The sequence below is a fragment of the Erpetoichthys calabaricus genome, chromosome 9 (genome assembly GCF_900747795.2).
Source record: "Erpetoichthys calabaricus chromosome 9, fErpCal1.3, whole genome shotgun sequence".
In the NCBI taxonomy this organism is placed as follows: domain Eukaryota; kingdom Metazoa; phylum Chordata; class Cladistia; order Polypteriformes; family Polypteridae; genus Erpetoichthys; species Erpetoichthys calabaricus.
This window is the reverse complement of record NC_041402.2, coordinates 133,398,894-133,424,193: the sequence shown is the minus strand read 5'-3', so window position 1 is coordinate 133,424,193 and position 25,300 is coordinate 133,398,894. Positions and strand designations below refer to the sequence as shown.

The window sequence follows — 25,300 nt, the reverse complement described above, 5'->3', positions numbered from 1 at the left end:
TGCTACATTTTTAAAATATAAACATATACCTCACATGGCTAGGAGGTTGACGAATTCAGGGCTATCCTTTGCAATATTGGCTAAAAGGCAGTGTTTATTGAAAGATTTGTTTCTGCAGCCCTGACCTTGCAGAAAAAATAAGTACAAAAATTGAATAAATCAGCTATAATATACAGACATTTTAATGATTAAATAGAAGTCACCATTCATTGTTTCACACTGATAGCTATCCATTTGATTTCTGTACTTCTTGTGTGGTCAAAGGAAGTAAGAAGCCTATGCCAGTAGCCACACGTGTTAAAAATGAATGGATGGGTGGCTGACTGGATGAATGGATAAAAAGAAGAAATGACAGAGGAAATGATACCCAAAACTAATCAATTTTAATTGTATTGGCTTTGTACTCATTGGTTTTATAACATTAATTGAAGGGTCTATTCTAAACCTTTTCCTTCAGATATGTTCTTAAGTAGATTTATACCATGCTTTGATATATGGAAACATTCTCAAGCAGTGCAGACTTTCACAAGTGAAATGATGAGTGTTATGTAATCATCAAGTTCTTTCTAACACAGTACTAGTGATTGTATTTTTGGCACATCAGTATATTGGTTTAAAGCAGTTTTGTTCACCCATTCATTTTTTTAAATCTCTTTCATCTGCTATAAGGCTGCTTAGAGCTCATTCCTGCCCTGTCAACACTAGGAACAAGACAGGAGTCAATGTTGGGTGAATTACATACTTCTGTTCAAAAAACAGAAAAAAAATATGCCTACATAATTACAGCTATAAATGTGAGAAGCCTTTGTAAATCCAATAATTAGTTTTTTATGTTGAATTTAATTTTTCTTATTTAAAAATACTTTTATCATATTCTTTTGTGGTCAAATTATCTACCAACAAAAATAATATCCAAAGACAATCTGCTAATAATAAATATGTGTGTGTGTGTGTGGGCGGGTGTATGTTTGTGGTAGGTGGTTAAATTTGGTGATTTACAACAAACACTTGAATTGGGACTTGTGGCTTTTAAAATAAAAGAAGCAGCATGCTAGCAGGAAGTTGCTTTTTATGGTTAACTAAATATAAAAGCAGTATAAGCTCTGCACATCTGTTAAAGAACTAATATTTTGATCTTTAAAACATGATATCTGGTCGAGGAAAGAGAACACTACCTGGTCTCTCATTAGATTGCTTTTTCTACAAGTAAATTAGATTTTATTTCTTACAACTTTAGTATATTTTTGTGCAACTATATTTCAAACAAACATTTTTAAGAACTTGTCACAAATCCACAGAGAACCATCATTCTGTCAGCTTTACAAAGGATAAACAAAGACAAAATTATGGTCAGAGTTAAGCTATAAATACACTTGATAAGCTAAATCATGCATACCTTGTGCAACAGTGTGTGTAATGGCAACCAATTTATGAAGGTCAAGGTGAAAGGAGGCCATGTAATTCTCTTTATGCCTAAGCTTATATATACACAAGTGTATAAACTAATTACTTAAAGCTCTTTAGTTAAAAAATGGCTTTCATCTCCCATATGTAATATAAAGGTTTTGAAGACAGGCAGAAATATTAATTAATTAATCCAAATCTGAATAATTAGAAGTTGAATGATTTTAGCCTGATCAACCAGATAACTGGTAAGAGACTTGCAAGGAATACTTATTACTAAAGTATACTTTTCAAAGAAAATAGAAAAGGACATTTAAAAAAAAAATAGAAAATAGCAATTTTGACACATACCATATGCTACAAACACCTTTGCTGAGTATGAAAAGAATGGAACTCTACCTTAAAAATTGTTAGACTCATGGAGTTGTTCATAGGACTAACCAAAGCACTGAAGAGGCATTCTTCATGTGTTGTATTTGCAATACACAGGAATTCTGAGGTCAGTAGAATCTGTCCCACTTTTTATCTTTTTTTTATTACTATGATGGAAATGCATGTAGTGGGCAGGCAAAAATGTTCATGTCTATTATTTCTCCAGACTGATCTCCCATGAAATGCTCGTTGGACAATTCCTTATTTGTTGTCCAATTAGCATGACTAAATCAAATCGATTTAAACTTGATTATATGGGTTCAATATTGGATGGTTTTTAACTGATGCTACTGTATATACAGCAAGAAAAATGGAAGGAATGGGCAGAAGATAGAGGAAAGTTTGAGAGCCCTGAAGAATTTAGGTTTTGCAGCAAGCTTACAGATAACTTAGCAGAACAAGGTACCACTTAAGATTCTGATCATTTTAGTAAATATTTATAGGCAAATATTAATAAATGCTAACTTTTCATGTTTGAAATATTTTGTAACAAAACATGAAATCAAGTTTTTATTTACTAATGTGTCTGCAACATAGTTTATAAAATGGCTATATACTGTAAGGCCTCTGACAAAATAAATGACAAAGGAAGCCATGTGGTGTGTTCTATCAACTTTTCAGAAATATAACTTCTTTTTGTAATAGTAAACAGTAAGACAGCACAAAACATCAGATGTGAAAGTAATAATGTATATGCTTGTATCATAATTCAAAAAAGTAAATCTAAACTTAGTTGGCAAGGAGTGGTCAACCTTATTCCCTTTTAGTGATCAATTTTACTGTAAAATTCTAATACCATAAACTTTACATATTAGAAAATTATATTTTACTGAAATAAAACATACTGTATTAGTTATTATCATCATAACCCAAATGGTAATGTGGTTGCTTTTACAGTAGCAAAGCACAAATACAGGGCAAACATCATGAAAAGGGATTAAAGTATTCATGAGGAAGGAATCTTCATTTTGATAAACTGTTTGATCCAGTTTCCAGCTGTTATATGTTAATACAAGTCTAATGGTATGAGAGTGAGTTGTTAAACAGGTATCCATCTTTATTATACTTAATAATTATAACAAAGTAGTTTTACTAGATAATACAGTACAATGTTTGTAGTTGACAGAATTTTTAATTTAGACAATCATTTAAATAATTTCAAATAGTACCTTTTACCAGCTTATTTTTATATCTTTAGCCATTCCTAAAAAATTTCCTCAATGGCCTTATTAGGAAAAACAAATTTTAATTCTATTCATAAATTAATATTACAATAATTGTTGTATGTTATTTTATTTGTATTATTTAGTATTTCAGTTACTTGGTCAATTTAGTGATTAAAAAATCCTTTTAAATAAAGTGAATTGACTAACTTATGTTTCTGAGATCTGTAATCTTATTTTTTTTACTATAAAATGGAAAGATCAACTCAAACAGATTAGATGTTTAAGACTAATGCATTAAAAGTGTTTCAGCTGCATTACTCAAGACAAGAGTACGGTGACAGTCACTTCCTCATGACATCAAACTGAGCTTTAATGGTTTTGGAAGTGCTTTGCTCTACTGCATAGACAGATGCATACTATTTGTTTGTTAGAGGCACTCATAAAATATTGCATTTTACTATGAGCTGAGGATTCACAAAAAAAACAGGTACTGTGTTCTACCTTGTTGTTTTTCTTAATATAGTGGTTTTTGAAATGTACTTAATTATGATTTGTGTCAGCTAAGCATTGCTGTATGAGAGACATTCCTTTATAGCAGCTGCTGTGAGAAGTTTACTGTAGCAAAATACTTGGTTTGAGCAACATAGTATCGAATACAAATAATATAAATCCCTACATAGACATAATTAGAAATTAATAACAAAGACATAGAATGGCATTAAAAGTTTTTAGTCAAAATTAAAAGTTGTATAAAATTAAACATGACATAATACAACATTTGAGAAAGCTATCTTATCTGTTAAGAAATTGATTGATTGTGTTTACCGTGTGTTGTGTATGTTTTAATCATGCTTAATATTTTAATTTGGTAATAAAAGCAAAAAAAGTGTTGGTAGTATAATGTTTTAATTTTAATAATCATTGTGCACAACTGTCTTTTCTTAATTAAAAACAGCTTTAAAATGCTCTGAGTTAGATAAAAATAAAGTGTGACGTGAATGTGAGTTTACCCAGTGGCAAGTATAATTAGTTTGATAACCATTGTAGTAAATGTCATTTTATTGACATTAAAAAGTAAACATAATTTTAATAGTCCATTTAATTGCAAATGAATATAAAACATATGCTAAATACTTTATTTTCATGTACTGTAAATAAATAAATAAATAAATAAGGGTCAATTCATTGATGACATGCATTTTATAATGCAATTAAGTAATGAAACTTATTTAAGTAGAGAATGTTTTGTTGACAGATTACATGTGTGATGTCTTTCCCTTGTCTTACAAATAAGAAGATATCAGCCTAATCCTTTAAAAATTGTGAAATGAGACATGAAACTTCTGAATCTGGGAAAAGCAGGGTAAGGTGAGATTTCACCCTTTTGTGTTTTAATCAAAAATGCTTTCATTCTAACAAGAGTACATTAAGATAATTAAGCAGATGTGTGCTTCCACTGTGCTTTTCACTGTATTAAAAAACATTAGAGTTAAATATACAGTACTGTGCTTTTGAAATATTAATCATGCACTATCTTTTTGAACTGCTGAGATTATCAAAGTAATTTATATCTGGGAATGCTTGGTGCAATCCAGTTCTATTTTACATTTCATTATACAATAAAATTGCAATTTTTAAAGTTCACGCACTAATGGCATTTCATAGCTAGGTTCGTCCTAATGACGCAATTGTCTTTCCAATGAGAAAGTTTGGCAGTATTGTAAATTTGTGAGAAAGGAATAATTTTTATTTTTATCTGTGAACTTCATGGGAACTTTCTGTATTAGTCATTGTCATTATTCTTAGAGGTGGACTCTTATGTATATATTTTTTATAACCTATCAGGATTGGCACTGGCTCCATTTAGATGGTGGATGGATGGCTGGTTAGAGGCTAATATTTAAAAAGCAAAACTACATAGCCTATTACATCAGTTCATAACGTTTTCCAGTACCAGAAGTAACAGAGAACTGTGCAAAACCCTGTGTATCACAATAATTCTTTGTGTACATTTTGTGCCATCCATTACTCTCATGCATTTCTGTGAATATTTACAGTAGTTTGCTTAGATTCCTTATGAAGTAAAAAAGCATGAAGTATCCATTTTTTGTGTAATGATGCTTGGATTAAAGTCATTTTATTTATTGTCCCTGTAAAAATAATAAAGCAAAAAATAATAAGACATTCAGCAACAAAAACACTATTACCTGTACAGCTGACATTTTTCAGGATGGTACACCTAGGGCAGTAAGTATCCAATAAGTACATCCATCCATCCATTTTCCAACCCACTGAATCTGAACACAGGGTCACGGGGGTCTGCTGGAGCCAATCCCAGCCAACACAGGGCACAAGGCAGGAAACAATCCTGGGCAGGGTGCCAACCCACCACAGGACACACACAAACACACCCACACACCAAGCACACACTAGGGCCAATTTAGAATCGCCAATCCACCTAACCTGCATGTTTTTGGACTGTGGGAGGAAACCGGAGTGCCCGGAGGAAACCCACGCAGACACGGGGAGAACATGCAAACTCCACACAGGGAGGACCCGGGAAGCGAACCCGGGTCCCCAGGTCTCCCAACTGTGAGGCAGCAGCGCTACCCACTGCGCCACCGTGCCGCCCCCATTAAGTACAAATATTTCAATATATGAATATTTAGGGATAAAAAAACCCATAATAGAAAAACTCAATGCCCCCAAAATCTCAAAAATTTCTTGACATATTTGATTGAAATTTGCCAATGTAAAAAACGAAAACTAACCAAAACATGTTTATTTGCTGATATTTGTCATTAATAAAACTCTACCAAGAGGGACATTCTAACACACTGTGTCCTCTAGTTTGCCACACCATTAGCGACAATCTCATGGAGAAATGGACCATCCCAGTTTGTGCAAATGAATGCCATAAGCAGAAGGAAAGTGAAAGGGGCAAAGTTTTAAGCTCAAAGAAGACACATTTAGCAAGAGCTTGCTAGGTGCTGTGGTTGTGAGCGTAGTCAGTTTCATGCAACTAATCCAGTATAAGAAGGTATTTAATATTCATTAACCCCATTCCACCCCTTTATCTTATATGCAACCTTGTGTAAATGCCGAAGTGGGGACTGCAATTCCCATCAACCAATGTGCTGCTCCAACTGATTTCATTAGTGCTCACAAAGTTTACATAAGAGCATTGATAAAAGTGCCATGTCATCAAAGTAACTCAACGTAGCAAGTCTCAAATTAACTGATGGAGCCAAGCCAGGACTGAGCAAAATGAAGCATGATTTTTCTATGGCTGATGGAGATGCTATTTTTCATAATGTGATAAGAGAACAGGATGGTGCTTTTGAGTGAGTATTTGTAACTTTTTTTTTTTTTTGCTGGTAGACATTTATTCAAATTCACAGTATACCGAGGCAGTACTAATTTTAGGCAGTTGAGATTTTTAACAGTTTTTAGTTTTGAGTGAGACAACTTCAAATCACCTTTGTAACATAACTAAATACCACATTAATGCAGAGTACTACTGCTATATGTTCCACACTAACACCAAGAACTGTATGTAGCATGTCTAACAGTAAGCAGCTCAAGTGAAATAATAATAGCCCCTATTTAAAACAATACAAATATTGCATACAGAAAAGTACTTAGTTACATAGTACCTGTGATACATTCACTTAATCAATGGCACCATAACTGAGGCCCATTTACTTAGAACTTACTGGGTACTTAACAGTTTCCAGTTTCTTATAGGACTCCCAATATTAATTACGTCTATATCACTTGCCTCAGTTTACTCCACTTGGTTAAGTCATTACACTGCTGTTTCACTTAATCTTAAATACAAACTGAGCAACATATAAATTAACTTTCATCAAGAATGCTTTATTGATAAAATTCTTGGTAAAGAATGTAGCATGAAATACACTGACATCAATTTCAAGTTACCTTTTTTTATCAACAAATGATTTCACCCCATATGAAGTGCAGTATCTCTATAAAAACGTTTATTTATAATCCTTTGCTTTAAAATCAACTTCCCTTTATACGGAACTATTTATGCTTTTATCTTTATATACAATACGCTACCATGGCGGTTTGTTTGTCTTTCCAGGATTTTAAATCACCTGTAGCTCGCAAACCGTTTGATCTATTGACCTGAAATTTGGTACACATATACTACGTGACGTCTACTATCCGCTTTCGGGGTGATGATTGACCTCCAAGGGTATTCCTCTTTTTATTTATTTTTTAAATATAGATTCAACTCTCTGCACTGGCCAGCAGGGCGGCCGTGCGGCACATACGTACAGGTGCCGTTCTCATCCCTACCACTTTTGCTGTCACTTCCCCTACCTCTTCATATTTTAAATCATTCTTGAGGAAGATTGAAGACTTATGTGCAAGTTTAAGTGAAAAATTAAAGAAAATGTAGTAACTAATTGCAACACAGACACTGACTTAATCAGCTTTAACGTGAAAAGATGCCAATGAAAGAAGAGAAGAAGCGGTCTGCTAGAGTGGAGTAAAGAAGAGCTGCTCAAGAAGCAGCAAGCGCATCAAACTCTGATCAAACGAATGCTAAACATACAGAGAAAGAGTATGAAAACTATGAATGCTCAAGTCAAGTGTATTCTGCAGTGCGCTGTTACTTGTATCAGTTATATTTAATTGAATTGACCTTGGATTTCATGGCATTGTTTGTGTCCCCCAGATACACCGTATATTGACCTGCCTGTTCTATACAGACACTTTTCCCATTAATTGTTCAAATTGTTTATAATTTTGTTTTAATTTCTCCATTCTTGCTGAAGTTTTGTTGTGTCTTTTATAAAATCTTGGTAGTAATTAAGACCTGCATTCAGCCCTGCTGCCAGAAAATCTTGAGCCCCTGACAATTATGGCTGAGCACCTGGGCCCCCTGGCTCCGTACTACGATAATTTTGCCTCCCCAAGCTGATCAAGTGATGTGTCTATGCTACACTTATGCTTACACATTGAAATTTCGTGCAACCGTAATTAAATTTATATATCGTATCGTATGTTGTGTCTCATGATGCATGGCGGGTCTGGTAGATCTGAATTAAAATTACTAACAGAGTCAATGTATCTTAATGCAACGTTTTTATTTCTGCATGTGTATCGCATGATATGATATCAACAATCACAGTGCCCGACCTTTGGACCTTAAAACATCGAAATTGATATTATTAGCAAGCTGGTGTTCTATAGACAGCATTGCCAGATTGTTCAGTCTTCCTGTCTCATAGTAGAATGCAAGTAGCTCTTTATAATAGCTAACTTACTGAATGATCTTTTCCCTTCACAAACAGACACAGGAAGACAACAAAAGATGTGTAAAGTGACACAAAATTCTCCAAAGACTCTCTGCAATCCAAGAGAGTATATTGTCACATTATTAAGCATTGCAGTAACCATTATGCGTAACGTTAAAATGCTTACGTACAGGCTGTTGTAAAATTGTTATTAAAAACCTTAAAACATACCCTACGTATACGTTTTTTCCAGTATGTATACGTACCGCCAATTTCTGTAATTTCTTCTGCTCTCATGATTCCCAAAAGTTTAAAGTTTTGATGTTTGAACTAGCTTGTCCCTCTTTGTGTCCTGGAAATGTTCAGTTGCAGGGATGTCTTTGACAGTGTGTGTGACAACGAGTGCAATTCTTAGCAGGCTTATATCTGGCTCTGGTGAGGATTTCACTTGGTTGAACTAAAAATGCTTCATAGTGGCACTCATACTAATACACAATACAACGTCACCGGCTCAGTGAACGCAGATTAGCAAGTTGAAACCGATATGGCATAAATCAGCGAAACACATAAAATTTTGTATCTATAATAATTTTTTAAGGTAAAAAATGTATTTACCCTGAACATATGCATATTATGAAAAAAAAGCAACGGGACCTGATGGGGGCCCTGAGCCTGACAGGTGTCGTGGTTGCCACCCCCTGGTGGCGACTCTGATGCATTAAGCAAGCCATTTCATGTTTCTTGTCGAATGCTTATCACAGTTATAATGTTAAATCATATGAGAACAGAGACATTTATAGAATACTAAAGGCATACATATGAAATGGGGTGATAATTTTAAACTCCCAGTTGACTAATTATGCAGGGGTAATTAAGACAGGTGAACTAATAGAGAACAATGTAGGACAGATTGAGACAGAGATGGTTTTGATTTCAGTTTATTAAAATGGAAAATTCTAAAGCAATTAAAAGAATTTATTATACTTCCATACATTAAAATAAGATTAAAATAATGCACATTTTAACATTTATATTTTCTATGATAAAAGGTAATTTTATATAAATAAATAATTTTGGATTAACTTGCGTGGTGTTGATAATTATTCTTCGGCATATGTTTTTGTATACAGAACATAAATTACATCAAGATACAAAAAAGGATATAGACAGAACTCAAACTACAACGCCACTGACTTGCAGTAGAACATCTGCTCTGTTTTGCAGCTACTGTAGACCAGCACTAAGATTGCACTTTGTTACTTTTACAGGTGAAACATTACCATGATGCTCTCTGCTTTTTTCATATTTAGGCAAGAATTTCTTGTGGGTCAAACTATGAATCAATCAGTTATATAGATATATAGATAAATAATACCTACTCCGTCATTTGTTTCTTATACTACTTAGAAACATCAACTAAACAACTATTAAAAACTACCTACAACACTGCTACATCATTATAAATGAAAATGATGCTGAAGCTTATGTCAACTTTGCATTTACATAGCTTGAAGTTACAATGTTACTACATTCCTAATGGTTGAAGTTGCATGAAACTCATTGATTGGAACTCAATAACCTTTTCATAAAAAATTCAGTGACACCAATTTTCTTAAGTTCTGTTTGAGCGAGCTCTGCCTAATCTAATTTATTTTCCACCTCTTCTTTACTTCGGTGATCATTATTATTGATGAAATTTCTCTTTTTATTAGCAGATAAAAAATGCACATCTGTAAGTTTTACATTTCTGCAGTTCTTCTAGTAACAGTTGTAGGGAGCATGTTGGCTGTATACAGAGTGTTTGAACATTTATGGATCATTGGTATGTATAATTACTTTACTTTTATTTAATAAGAAAATTATTTCAGAAAGTATTTTATTTTCCCATTTAAAATGGAGATTGTATCCATGTCTGACCATTATGTACAGTATTAAGGGATTTAAGCATGTGCTAAGTGTTATATGAATAAGATATTATTATTATTATTATTATTATTATTATAAATACAAGCTCTGTAAACACTTCTTCTCTAAAGACAATAAACAGAAGACTGTTATAAATTGACCCGGGTTTTAAGAGACAACATGCTTGATATACTGTTCCTGAAATTAAAATTATTAGAAAAGAAAAACTTGTACAGTATGTTTTTTTTTTCAGAAAGTTATTTGATCACATCTCCCCAAATACTTCCTGTCCTTTTCTTGGCTTTCTTTTCCCCAATGTCACGTTCTGAATAGAAAAATTTGGCTGTGTTGCTCTTTTGCAGCAGATGAGGCTTTATTTATGATTCACGTGTTGAGAAGTGCCACCCATCCAATCTACCTTGAATCATGCATGTTTGTTGACAGCCGCACACCCACTCTGTTGAGCCATATAAATAGATTTTGATGAGTGATTTGGTTTGTTAGTTACTCACCACCTAGGAAGTAATGATCCTGATTTTGGTTTTCATGATGCTCATGCTTTGTTTTGTCTTTGAAACAGTTTAACATACAAACCAAACCAATAGCTGCCACATTTTGTGTGTTTGTCCAGCTAGTCAGTTCACATCCTGGACAGCAGCAGACTTTTCTTCTAATCCTCTCTGTGCAAGTGTTAAACCTTAACCATTTGCCAAATGTCTCCTTGTTTGTCTGTGCAGATGGCCTACCCTTAGACATCAAATTTGCTTAATATTTTGGAACGTATTATATCAACTCCCTCATTTAACTCATTTTCTGGTCCTTCTGTAATCCTAAATCTGCTCAGTTTTGCGGTGGAGAAACAGTTAAGTCCCATATGCCTAGTTTATTTTTCTAGTTTTTCCTCATGATTCTCTCTGTGGGCAATAGATGTCTGTCCGTGCATGTGTGTTTAACAGCTAAGTATTTGGGGGAAGCTGTTTGTTTATTATTTCAATCTTATCTTTATTAAAAAATATCAGTTTTGCCCTTGGCACAGCCCCAGATCATTTTACAGTTTACCTTAATGCCAGGTACATTCTTCTTTGTTTATGTGTGATTTACGGTTGACAAACCCTTCTTTATTTCTTAAAATCATAGATGTCTAATACCGAGTACTTATCCTCTTCCACTTGTAATATTAAACAAGCAATACATTGGGCCAAAAATGAAAACGTTCACATTTTTAATCGCTCAACTGAATTATGACAACAACATATTTGAAATCTCATTCTGAAAATAATAAACGTGTATTCTAGACATGAAACAGGTTCAGTTTTGGGGTGCACTATGTCAAGGCAAATTAATTCAGTTTATTGTTATACTAGCTGCGTGTGCTCTTCAGAACAAAAAACAACTTGAAGACTCCCTAGCAGTTTTACTATACTGGTGAACTTGCAGAGGCGTTGTGGGCCGGGACAGGTCGTATCTTGTTTGAGACGGATGTGTAATTGAGGCAGCTGTGACACAAATTGAGGCAAACGTATGGTAGCTCGTTGTGTGAGTGTACAACGTGCATGTACCACAAAGCTGAGTTTGTCTGCTTGGGTTGATTGAGAAGTGAGGTGCATGCAAGCAGCGAAAAAATTTAAAAGTGCATGCATGCGTCATCTCACCGAGTCCAAGTCACACTTGTATAAGCTTCTACCTCTTCTTTAGAATTCACAACTCCCGTGGCTGTGTCTGAGCGTGCGCAAACTGTGTCTTTGGGGATATGGAAGAAAACTTCTCTTTAAAGTATTATAACCCTAAATGTGCTATGTTTACGGTCATGTACATTATTTTAACTAATTATTTATTTCTTCTTTTTGGACATTGTTTTCTTTCCACTTTGAAACATTACCAAATTAACACCACTGTGTTTCATCATTCACATTCCTAGTGACCTGACTTGCTTCTGTCTTTCCTAACTTTCAGTATTTTACATCTGTTACGCTGTCTGTGATCATCATTTTCTTCTGTTTTTCCAGTATGGCAAGTTGCATATGTACTTTGTGTATATTATAATTAACATGCTTAATTGCTGTCTGCTTAAAGGGAAAAGGGTAACGAATACATATTAATATAATATTCATTTTGCTTTTACTCAAAGGGTATTCTTCTTCTTACAACTCAACAATATATAGTGAAATTTCCAGTAATATTTCAGATGAGGCCTTTGGTAAGATCAATTAAATCTCAAATCTTTACTACCTATAAGTCTTTACAATTATTTATGGTTTTTCATCTGTTACCTACACTGCAAAAAATGAAATCTAAGCAAGTGAAAAGTGTTCATATCATGACAATAAATAATTGTTTTCCTTATTGTAAGAATTATTAACTTAATAAAAAATATGTATTTATGATTATTTTACTTACTTTAAGAAATCTTATCAAGTAAATTTTACTTACCACATTGGCATTCAAAGTTTTTTTGTCTAGTTCTTGCATATGTATTTTTTGCATTGTGGGCCATATTTATTAGTCATCTCATACTGGTTATTCTAGAAAAAGCTGACTATATAGTACTACTATATGTTTAAAAACACTACTGTTAGGATTATCAAGTGCAAGGCAATACAATTTAGATTGTTCATATTTCTGTCAAAATACTTCGACTGGTGTTTTTATACATGCATTATTTACAATTTTAACCTAAGGGATCTACAGTATTGATGAAAAGGACTGTCAAATGAACTATACTAGTATAGCTACCATAATGAGTGAATAAAAAGCATACTGATTAGCCAGTTTTTTAATTTTCTCAACAGGTCTTTTTATCAATGTAAAGTGTTAATAGTGCTTATGTACTTACTCCAGTAACATATCACCTCATTTTCTCTAATAATATAATGTGATCTGAAGTGGGCTGGCGCCCTGTGTTGGCTGGGATTGGCTCCAGCAGACCCCCGTGATCCTGTACTTAGGATATAGCGGGTTGGATAATGGATGGATGGATGGATGGATGGATGGATGGATGGATGGATATAATGTGATTAAAATGTATTCTATTGAAAAAATGACATAAAGCTCATAAAGCTGTGTTGGCTGGGATTGGCTCCAGCAGACCCAGGTGATCCTGTACTTAGGATATAGCGGGTTGGATAATGGATGGATGGATGGATGGGTGGATGGATGGATGGATATAATGTGATTAAAATGTATTCTATTGAAAAAATGACATAAAGCTCAGCTAACTAGCTAAATTCAGTTTGTTTAAAATAGATATTACAATCCCTGACGATTCAGCACAGCACTTGCCTTGAGTAGTGTTGGAGACGTCTTCTTTGTTGGGATGACATTAATAATGACCACTTAGTGTTGTTTCCACCAGCATGGCACATCATCCATTTGTGTACCCCGGCCTCATAGGGAGTTTTGGCCTTTTACCACAGGACTCTCTCAGTCAAGGCAGGCCCACCACAGGCTGATCATACCGGGGTGTGTTTCAAATTGTTACCAAGTGGTCATTTGAGAACTCATACTGCCTCCTTTCACTTCAGCCACAACCAGTAACTGCTTCTTTAGCAACAGTGGTGAGTTCCTTAATTGCCTTGCATTGTGCCTGCCTTCTGATGACCACTTTCTTCAGCAGCCTTGTAGTGGAACTGGCTACAAAGCCCCTGCAGCCTACTTCTACTGGACCAACCTACACCGTCCAACCTCATTCCTCTCTCTCTGTTGCAAGACTGGCATACCACATCTTTTTTCAGTATCACTTTAGGGTAGGTATCCCTAAGTACACTGCACTTACCATGTAATTACCTGCATAATTACAGAGTAAACTAGGTGTACTTACTGTGAAATACAATCTTCTTCTTCTTCTTCTCAGTTCAGCACGCACTTCTCTAATTGGCACAGTTGAAAGCGTCCTACAGGGACAAAGTCAGTGTGCTTCCTATTGTCCTTAATTTGATTGATCCACCGGCAATTCAATCAGCTCAGTTTGCACTACTGGGTCATTGGTGCTATGGATGACATGGCCGTACCATTGGAGCCTTCACTTGCGCATCTTTCCTGCAGTGGCCACAATGCCCATCATCCGTAGGACGTCCTCATTCAAGACATGGTCAAGTTGGGTGAGCCCTAGCAACCATTTGAACATCTTCATTTCCATGGCATAGAGGAGCTTCTTTTGTTTCACCTTCGCTGACCATCATTTACATCCATAAAGGGCAACTTTGCAAACAGTGACTTTATAGGTTTTCCTATCTTCTGGTCACATAGGACACCCATGACTTGCCTCCATTTCAGCCAGGTCTCACTGACACGGGTTCAAACATCGGGTAGAGTGTCACCATCCAAGGAGAGGATTGAGCCGAGGTATTGAAATCACATAGTCTTCTTAATGTTGTGGCCATCATCTCAGACGGTGCCATCTATCTGTCTGCCACATTCAAGATACTCCATCTTCTGAAGATTTAGGCAAATTCTGTTGACACTGAGTTTGGCCACCCACTGCTGCATTTGGTCTTCAAGGCTGGCGCGAGCCTCATCGGTAAGAAATACATTGTCAGTGTACAAGAGGTTCCACAGGTGGGGGCACTGGATATTGGCCAGGATGGTATCCATGCACACAATTAAGAAGAGCAGCAAGACCATTGCCTTCTCCACATGCCACAGGCCAGGCAATGAGGATCAAGTCAATCAATGACATTGATGGCTTCAGTCTCACTAATGTCAGACGGTTGTGATGTGTCAGTTGGCTCTTATAAAAGGACACCCTATCGGTTGTATTCCCCAATGTTTATAAGTCAGTATACAAATTGTGGAACAACAATTACAATTGACTACTTAATTATGGCATTACACTGTATTACACAGTAAGTACAAGGTAATAATGCTTAGTTATTCTGTAATTATACAGGTAATTACATGAGTAAGTACAGCATATTTGGGACACCTAATCTAAAGTGATACCCTTTTTTCTTTAATATGCCTCATCAATGGCATCCTCTCAAGGGACTGTCAACTCAATGATGAAGACACATTGGCATGAGTTAGACCAAAGGACCAAGTCTGGGTGCAGACTGGTGACTGTGATTTCAGATGGGAAGATGAGTCTCTGATTTAGGTCGACACGCATTTCTCAATGCATACCTGTAAATCAATAGGCATGATTCAGAAGGTGAGGGCTTGGTTCGGTACTTCTCCCCTTCTTGGATGAAGGATGTTAGTTGTGGGAAGGCAGCCTGAGTATTTAGTGGAATGACATTGGTTGACACTCTCTTGTCCTGTAGTGCCGAGGCCAAGCACCTCAGTATTTGGTTATGACACCACGTGTATCTTCCGTGTGTTGAGCTATTCTTACAGCCAACCAGGATGTGTTTGAGGGTTGCTGGGGCTGCACACTGGTGACAGGATGGCTCCTCTCCAAGCTAAAGATGTAGGTTTGTTGGCAAGGGCAGCGCATAATATGTGGCTCTAACGATGAAACTTAGCCTTTTCATTTCCATGTTCCACAGCTCACTCCATGTGATTTTATGTTGCTATCTCATCCAGCAGCCTTGCTGGACTTGGGAGACTGCTGAGGCACATCTGGCTGTTTCCTCCTGGCCGCTCACGTCCTCCACCACTAGATGCCGGTGTTCATTTGATGTAGCCTTTTGGCATATGGGTATTGTTGGTCCCAAACCAAGTCTCGCTCTGCCATGCTGAATTTACCCCACAATGTCCCAAAGTCTGAGGACGGCCTTTCCTTTGGCCACTTCTGAAGCTGCATCCCACTTCCTCCCTGTTGCTAGGATTGGAGCTGCATTTCTTATGAAGGGGTCACGAGACTCTTTGATTTTCGTATCTAGTCTTGCTTTGGTGCATTTATATTCCTCCACAAGGCTTGATATAGGCAGAGAGGGGGCTCCGTTCCCATACAGGCATATGCTGCTGAGACATCTTGGTAGTCCAAGCCACTTCCTCACTTGTACGCTCACTATTCTCTCCAGCTGTCTGATATGGGATAGTGTGACCTCATAGATGGTAACTGGCCACATGAGATGGGGCAGCAAACCAAATTGGAAGCACCACAGCTTCAATTTCCTAGGGAGAGCAGTGTTGTTCATTTTCTGAAGGCCACTATAATTGTGTCCTGCCTGACTTGTTCCACCTGTTCGAGGTCTTTAAAGTCTGCAGTGTACCAACGCCATAGGCTTTTGATCGGCTTCTCCAGGATAGTTAGTATTGGCTCGCCGTTTATGCAGAACCTCTAATTTGAAAATGGAGATGCTGTGAGATTTGCTGGGTTTTGTCTCCATCTGTGCCCATTTGATGTTTTCTTGGAGTTTATCCAGGAGGTGTTTGGTGCATGCTTTTGTTGTTGTGATTGTCATAATGCCATCCATGTACACCCTGATTGAAGGAAGACGTAGCCTACTTTTCAGATGTCCCCCTCCAACCACCCACTGTGATGCATAAATAATGAGCTCCATCACCATTGTGAAAGCCAAGACAGAGATGATGCAACCCGTCATTATGCCAATCTCAAGCTGCTCTGCCAGGTGGTGGTACTGTCCCGTGTTATCATACAGAACTGGAGGTTCTGGAAGTAGGCTGTGACCAGCTTTGTTATGCCCTCTGGGACATAAAAGAAATTGAATGCTGCCCGTAGAATATTGTAGTTTAAACATTTTACTGCAAAACATGGTAAAAGAGAACACAAAATAAGATTTTCCAGAACCTTGCAACTCATTATTATCAATAACACAGAGTGCTCCTGCAAGCCTTTTTTTTTTTGCTCCTCATAGTGAAAATTGTGGTGTACTGGTTCTGTTACACTTCTGTATTTCTGCCTAAGTTTTGATATTTGTGCTACTTTTACTTCTTAGTTTGATTGTTACTGTTAGAAGTGAAGATTGCAAAAAATCTGGTCCTAAAGACTCAAAACACAGCCTTTTCTTTAATTCTTAGATAATGTTCTGACCTAATTAAAGTGTTTATGCCATGACCTGTGATAATTTTTTAAGATTCTTAACAGTTACTCAAATTTCATTCTCCTAACTCAAATAAGTCATCTTGGGCATTTTTTTTTCCTCCTCAGCTATATGAAATATTGAACTAGAAAATTTAGCAGCACTAAAAATTTCTCATTTTCTGAGTGCAACTTTTTTATCTAAGAGTATAAGGTGAACATTTTCTGTGTCAAAGAATAGGCTTGTGAAATTTAGGAAACTAATATGGAAAAAGCATCAAACGTTTTGAATTAGAGTCAGTGCTATGCCCCTAATAATAATTCATTATATTTATATAGTGCTTTTCTCAGTACTCAAAGCACTATCCACACAGGGAGGAACCCACAATCTTCCACAGTCTCCTTACTGCAAAGCAGCAGCACTACCACTGTGCTGTCATAGAAGTTGTTAAAGTAAATGGGTTGTTTAAAGCTTGGTACAGGAACTTTCTCCTTTGTAACTGCCACTTTTAAAGCTGTTTTCAGGCTATATAGTCAAAGCCATTCTTTAAACAGGTTATTTCACATCCTGGTCAACCCAGTCAATAAACTAAATACAAACAAAATATCTGCAGGCACTACTATGACATTTTCACCATATCATAACTTTTCCAGACAAGGATTATGCAGAGTAGCTTAGCAATGAAATGCAATTTATGCTGCATGTGTTAGGATGCATCCACTGCACACACATTATCACTATCTGATCTAAAATACACATAGATCTGATATCTCTTTCAAAAACATTACTCATTAACAACCTGTAGATGATATTGTCTGTTGAACAAACAGGTGTTGCTAGCTAAGCGGAGGCAAGGTACGTTCCAACACGTGGTGAGAGGTAGACCAATTCGAACAGAGGCTGATGCGTGAGTGAGGAGGGCCCCTCCCTCCTTCCCTCAGCCTGCAGTCTCTGTCTCGGATTCATGCAAATAAATCGGTACCGCAAGCGAACTATGATACTTAGCGTGATGTGAGAAGTCGCAAATTCAACAAGAATGTTCAAGCAAGTTACAGAAAAACACCCGGTTTAAATCCATTAAGTAGTCTCATGAAAAGTGGACAGACATACAGACAGACATGCAAACATTGGATTGTATATATTGTGACAGATAGGGGGCGCTATCGTCCCCTTGAACCCCCAGACGACACGTCAGAAACCAGATAAAAGTCCAAATATTGACTTTATTATTATAACAGTGAACAAAGCACCCTCCACTCCACAATACTCCAATAAACAATCGATAATCAAACAATAAACAATACCCCACGGTATCCAGCAGGGCTGTGATGAAAGACTCCAAGTTCCATGATGCCCTGCTGGAATTCAGGGCACCTCCATGTTGCAGGGATGGCTCCATCTGGCAGCTTGGGGGTATTGGCCGGGATAAACTGTCAGCCACCTCTCACAATATATATATATATATATATATATATATATATATATATATATATATATATATATATATATATATATATATTTATTGTGATGAGTCAACCACTCCAGATATCATAAAGGTTTGAGGCAGCCACCCGTATATTATAACCCGGCTGCAAAAGTATTTGAACAAGGATGTTCACACGATCGAGTCCAAATCAGAACTGTCAGACTGGAGGTAAGCTGGCAGCTTTAAAGGCCCATAGAGGAAGTGATGTCATCGGGGCCGGAACTGCAAGTGATGTCATCTCTGCGAGACAGCAGTGCTACCGCTCTGCCACCGTGTCACACCCATGTGTGTAATTATTAACACTGTTCATTATTTAAACGAAATTAACAATTTATCTGTAAAATGTAACATACATACTTTAATGCATTTCATCATGAAAGTGATATCAAGTATAAATCTAAGGATTCTAAATGTGCAGAGAGTTGGAATATCATACATTTAATGTGTTCAGTGTGGCAATTTATTGCTGTTTGCCGCTGCCGTCAGGTCAGGCGGAAGCCCCAGAAAAAAAAGACAGCACAAAAGATGGTATGTGAGACTTTTAAAATGTATTGTGTCATTATGATCGGGAATATGTGACACTTGAATATAAAAGCACCACGAATGCATCTGTATGTCAGCATTTTGCTTCACCACATTGAACCATTCATCATATATCGAAGCGCGCACATTGAACCTACTAGGATCCGCACAGAGGCTTTCTGTCACATGTAGATAGTAAACAGAGACTCTGATATCACATTCCAACTTTTAGCACACTGCGCTCCCCGACTTTTTACTGGTACTGCAACTCATGCACGTGTTGCGTTAATTTCTGAGGACCTGCTGAGAGGACACGTCAAATGAACGCTGGGAACGCGTGACAGCCATGATGTGTGCGCGTACGTGTTCTGAGTGTGAAGTATAAACGAGCTCTAAGGGTAAATCCATTTTTCTTTTGTTACTTTAGTGTTATGCTGTGGACATCTATGGTAAAATACCAATAATTTATCTTAATTTAGATCAATTTATTATAAAGTGCACTTCACCTTAAATACTTATAGCTCTTCAGAGTAATTACAAATATACATGCAAAATAAACAAAAGCGTAAGGTTGAAACATAAACAGAGAACCATAAAATTTATATTGTTATAATATGGACCCCTTCAGATATCCCCTTCCCCACCAAGAAAAACACAGAGCAGACAAAATAAGCTAAAAATGTAGCCTTTAATAAGAAAAATAACAATAAGAAGGTGTAAACTTAAGTGAGAATTCAAATTAAAATTAATCACAAAGTAAACCTGATAGGGTGTTATGGCCATTTGCTAGTAGCATCCATTTAGGCACTACTGTTAAATTCTGACTCTCCCTTTCTAGTTACAGTGTCTGACCTCTCTTCCTTGCAAAACATGAGTGTCTGCCTTTATCCGTCCTTTTTGTTCCACACTCAGTTTGTCTGTGGCTTGATGACAGCTTTAGACCCAATCCACAGTCATTTTTGTCTAAACCTTGGAGGTACTACTTAGGTCAGAGTTGCCACTGTACTTACTAAAGGGAGACAAGGCTGGAACTTCCTGTACTGGCTCCTTGTGCCTGTGCACCCTCTGTTTGCCATCTGTGCGGTTTAAGAGAAGGACAGTTTTCTTTTCAGTCAGTGGGCTAGGCATACCTGCTCAATGATGGGTCACCAGTTCCCTAGTATATTAGGGTATTACATGCTTCCATCAAATTCATTTTTTTTCCTCTCACTTGTGTTGCTTATCCTACATAATACACTTCTGGCCAAACAACACATATATATGATGTAGTGACTACTTCATATTCACAATGGCAAATGCAGGACCCTTTCAGCTACCAAAGTCTGACTTTCTTTCTTTCTTTCTTTCTTTCTTTCTTTCTTTCTTTCTTTCTTTCTTTCTTTCTTTCTTTCTTTCTTTCTTTCTTTCTTTCTTTCTTTCTTTCTTTCTTTCTTTCTTTCTTTCTTTCTTTCTTTCTTCTCTGTTAGTAGTTTAACTTTAACCTGACGCATGCTTTTACTCATAGTAAATGTACTAACTTGACATCTCCTCACAATACCAATGAAAAAAAAGTTCTATCATTTGTAATGACACCTAAATACCGTACAGCAAACATCCCCAAGCATACTAAGAAGAGAAAGATAATGTGAATTAGTCAAGGTTAACGAAACAAGCAATATCAACAGTCTCAGCTGCATTGAAAAAATAATGATTTTCAACCCTTAATTTAAAGCATGAGATTGGTGGGGCCTTTAATCCAGTCTAGAGTTTGGGTACGCCACTTCTACACTGGTTTTATTTATCCTCAGAATTTTAAGAAGGCCTCCATCTCCTGATTGTAAAGTATGTCCTGGAGCAGAGTGTCCCAAATATTGCCCCATTACAATTTGTATATAGCCCAAGGTGCAGTCTGTAAAATGGCCTATGTGGGAAATACAAAGACCATAATCACTGCGTAAACTGGAGTTGCAATTTAGATATTCACCAGCAGATGTCACCCTTGTAAGTTTACAAAGTGCCATTCTGCATGTTTTGCCAATCATGATATTGGTGACACTCCCAAAAGAAACTGATAACTACCTAGCTTCTCATTTTTAACTTGGCTGCAGTTAGAAAAAAAAATATTAAAGTTTAATGTGGAATTGTGAGTGTTGTCAATTTCAAGTATGCTGGTTGAGTGATAATCTTTTCACAGAATTCAGAGAGAAATGTCTAAGCTTTGTTTGTTACAAGACAAGTTGCTGTCAAGAAAGAGTACAATGTGAAAAGACATTTGGAAAAAGGGCACACTATTGTAAATGCATGTCCTGGATTGATGAAGCAACAGAAAGTAAGGCAACTAGAAACAAACTTACTTTGTCAGAAGAATGTGTTCAGACAGGCAAATGAAATGCAAGAAAAACACACAAGAGCCAGCTATCAAGTAATTAAACTTATAGCGCAGCAAGGACAGCCATTTTCTGATGGTAAGTTTATCAAGCAGTGCCTCACCACAGTCACAAAGAGTTTTCCCTGATAAAAAAACAGAAAGCTCTGAAGTTGCTAGGTATATTGTAGCCCACAGACTTGAAGAATTGCCTAAAAACATTAAAAGTCCAGTTGTGGTAAAAGTAAAGACATGTGCTTTTTTGACTTGGAGTAAACGAAACTACTGAACTAACAAATACTGCATGGCTAATAATACTTTTGCTGAGAACAGATTATTTTTTTAATCATGGAAGATTTTTACATGACCTGCAAAATAAATACAAGAGCTACAGATATTTTTAGTCAGTATCCAAAGTTTGGGGAAATGTAAAACTACAGTGGTGAAAACTATGCAGTGTTATAGGACTCCAGCAATAGCAGTCCACATAACAGTGGACTGGTATCACTTACGTACAAATAAGGTAAATGATGCCAGAGGTCATGCATTTAAACTGCACTGCATTGTAAATCAACCGGTCCTATATGCAAAAATCATTCAAATTGAGAATGTCATCAAGAAAGTTATAAAAATTGTGAAGTTTATTTGCTCAAACATCCTTGACCAAAACATTTTAAATCCTTTTGTGCTAAAAATTGAGGCAGAATATAGAGGTCTGATCTATCACTGTGATGTTAGGTGGGTCAGTCGTGGTTCAGTACTGAAATTAGTTAAAGTCTTAAAAGTGAAATTGTACAATTTCTCAGTGATAGAAAATAGCTCCAACTAGATCTCAAGTCTGATCTACTGTAGGAAAGGTAGAAGACCTTGGATATATAGTAGACATAAAAGGATATCTAAGTGTACTAAACACCAGTCTGCAAGCTAAACAATACTGTTGTGTCACACAAATGTAAAAGGGTTTATTATAAAACTTTGTTTATTTGGGAAACAACTGAATAAGAACAATGTGTCTCATCTCCCATACCTACTAGAGATAGTGGATGCTCATCCAAGTGTTGTTACTATCAAAAGAAGCAAATACATGAAAGTAATTACATCACTAATGGCAGAGACTGAACACTGCTTTCAGGACTTTACACAGATGGCACAGGATATTCAAATTCCCTCAAGTCCCTTCACATTTGATGTCAAAAATGCAACCAAAGACAAGCAACTAGAACAGATTGACATGCAGTGTGATGACGCATTTTGCAGCTACCAGCAGCAACTCCCTGTTTCTGAGTTCTGCAGCCAGGACAAGACTAGACTTTCTCTTTTAAGAACCCACACAAAGAGAATGCTCATTCTTTTCGGCTGAGTACATATGCCTATGGGCAGACATTTTCGGTACTATCCCTAATGAAGAACAGATATGTGATCATTTTTGAGTGTCAACAACAAACTTTACATTTGACTATGGCGAAATACTTGGTTTGTAATCACAGTTTCACTGTTACATTGGACAGGCAAGGATGAATATCTTGATATAGCTGATATAGTGATAATCACACTGATCTGCAAAGTTTCTTTTTTTTTTGCTCCTGTGAAATATTTTGGGTGTTCTTTATAGATTTAAGGCTATGGATTCTAAATCTGTCAACAGAATTGCTCTATCACATAATTTTTTTTAATTATAAAGGCTTAAAATGAAACAACAACATTTATTTATATAGCACATTTTAATACAAATGATGTTCTTCAAAGTGCTTCACATAATGAAGAATCAGAAAAAAGACAAAATAAACAAGAAAATATAATTAGGGAACACTAACATAGAATAAAAGAAAGGTTCGATGGCCAGGGAGGATAGAAAAAATTTTAAAAACTCCAGACGGCTGGAGAAAAAAAAATCTGCATGGGTTCCTATGCCATGAGACCGCCCAGTCCCCTCTAGGCATTCTGAAAGAAAAAAGAATATTTTGTGGAAGAAAATAATATATTTTTTAAATCCATTATTTAGACTTGAAACAATTATAAATTACACATATAATTGTTTTAAATACTGTATAATTAATAAAGTATCTATCTATCTATCTATCTATCTATCTATCTATCTATCTATCTATCTATCTATCTATCTATCTATCTATCTATCTATCTATCTATCTATCTATCTATCTATCTATCTAATTATCAATTACAAGAAGTAGATACTTGGTAGTTTTTTCTTCTTATAATCCTCTGAAGGTGTTCATGGTCTTATGACCAATGGAAGCCTGCAAATATATAACTCCACTTCTTTAAACATTCTATCTGCCCCTCTCAGAAATGTGTAAAACCTGTAACTTTTGATGTCTAAATAAAGGAAGGGTGTGTATTCTTTAACTGTTTAGTTAACTGTTATCTCTTACCAGGTAAAGACAATGGTTGAATGAACCTGATCTTGAATATTTCTGTAGTCTATTTAAACAACAACTTCCTCTCTACTAGACAATAAAAAGGCATCTTTCTAATCTTCTGAATATAAGTTCTTGGCAAAGAAAAGGAATAGGAATTGTAGTAGACGGCCAGCAGCTCAACCCAGCCAGGACACATACAGAATGGAAGGATGGGGGAAGGCAACCTCTTTGGGACAGTACTTCCCCCAAGACATTAGATGGCAGTTTCTCTACAGTGTAGCAGTGCCCCAATTCCCGCAGGGCACCATGGGAGATGTAGTTTAATACCACAGCCCTTTTGGGTACCGTGGGTGCTGCCAGGGATGCTGAAAGAGAACCTGGGGAGTCATGTCTCACCCATAGCCCTGAAGTACTGCCAAGTCATGGGAACGAAAGCCTAGAAGTACTTCCGGGCTGAAGAAAACTCAAGTTCTCCATCCATATATAAAGGACTGCTGCAAACCCAGCAAGAGAGCCAGAGTTGGGTGGAGGTGGCCAAAGCTTGTTGAGAGGTGCAGAGAAGAAAGAATTATATTTGTTTTGATTATTGAGCTTGTGAATACTTGCTTGTTTACTGTGGCTGTTGTGCTTAGAGGGCACTGGTAAAAGAAAAATAAGAATTAAAGATCTTGTTACTTATACCTGGTGTCCTGAGTGTCTGTTGGGTTTAAAGGGGCAACAGTGACTCCTAGCGTTCACAGAATATAGAAAAAATACTCATTGAGAGCAAAAAATGTGTAGCAATATATTTGATTTTGAGTTTTTTCAAATAATGTTAAGAACAAGGAAGACAGACATTTTTCAGCTCAAAATATACTTCAAATAATATTCAAAGCATGAAAAATACTTATGCCATAAAACATATCTAAAAAAAAATTTCAGCTGCTTGTATTCGTGATCTCATTCTTTTGGTCACTACCCACAGCTTATGACCATAGGTGAGAGTAGGAACATAGATCGACTGGTAAATTGAGAGCTTTGCCTTTCAGCTCAGGTCCTTTTCACCACAACAGACCGATCCAGAGCCCACATCACTGTGGATGCCGCACCGATCCGCCTGTCGATCTCCTGCTCTATTCTTCCCTCACTCGTGAACAAGACCCCGAGATACTTGAAATCATCCACTTGGGCCAGGATCTCGCTCCCAATCCTGAGAGGGCACTCCACCCTTTTCCGGCTGAGAACCATGGTCTTGGATTTGGAGTTGCTTATTTCCTATCCCAGCCACTTCACACTTGCCTGCGAACCGATGTAGAGAGAGCTGAAGATCACGGCCTGACAAAGCAAACAGGACAACATCATCTGCAAAAAGCAGTGACCCAATCCTGAGCCACCAAACCGGACCCCCTCAACACCCTGGCTGCGCCTAGAAATTCTGTCCATAAAAGTTGTGAACAGAATCGGTGACAAAAGGCAGCCCTGGCGGAG

At 36.7% G+C, this 25,300-nt stretch overlaps 1 protein-coding gene across 2 annotated transcripts in view; it reads left to right on the top strand.

The window, feature by feature from the left end:
* The first annotated feature begins 4,259 nt into the window (after positions 1–4,259).
* The window catches only part of LOC114657238 (early activation antigen CD69-like), a 32,919-nt gene continuing 11,878 nt past the window's right edge, over positions 4,260–25,300 (top strand). The window contains exons 1-3 of one of the 2 annotated variants that reach the window (XM_028808966.2): positions 4,260–4,365; positions 9,988–10,094; positions 12,306–12,374. In XM_028808966.2, the coding sequence (XP_028664799.1) occupies positions 9,995–10,094; positions 12,306–12,374 (169 nt within the window). In that variant the 5' untranslated portion in view covers positions 4,260–4,365; positions 9,988–9,994. Of the gene's footprint in view, positions 4,366–9,984; positions 10,095–12,305; positions 12,375–25,300 lie in introns of both variants that reach the window. The other variant, XM_028808965.2, reaches the window with a different exon arrangement.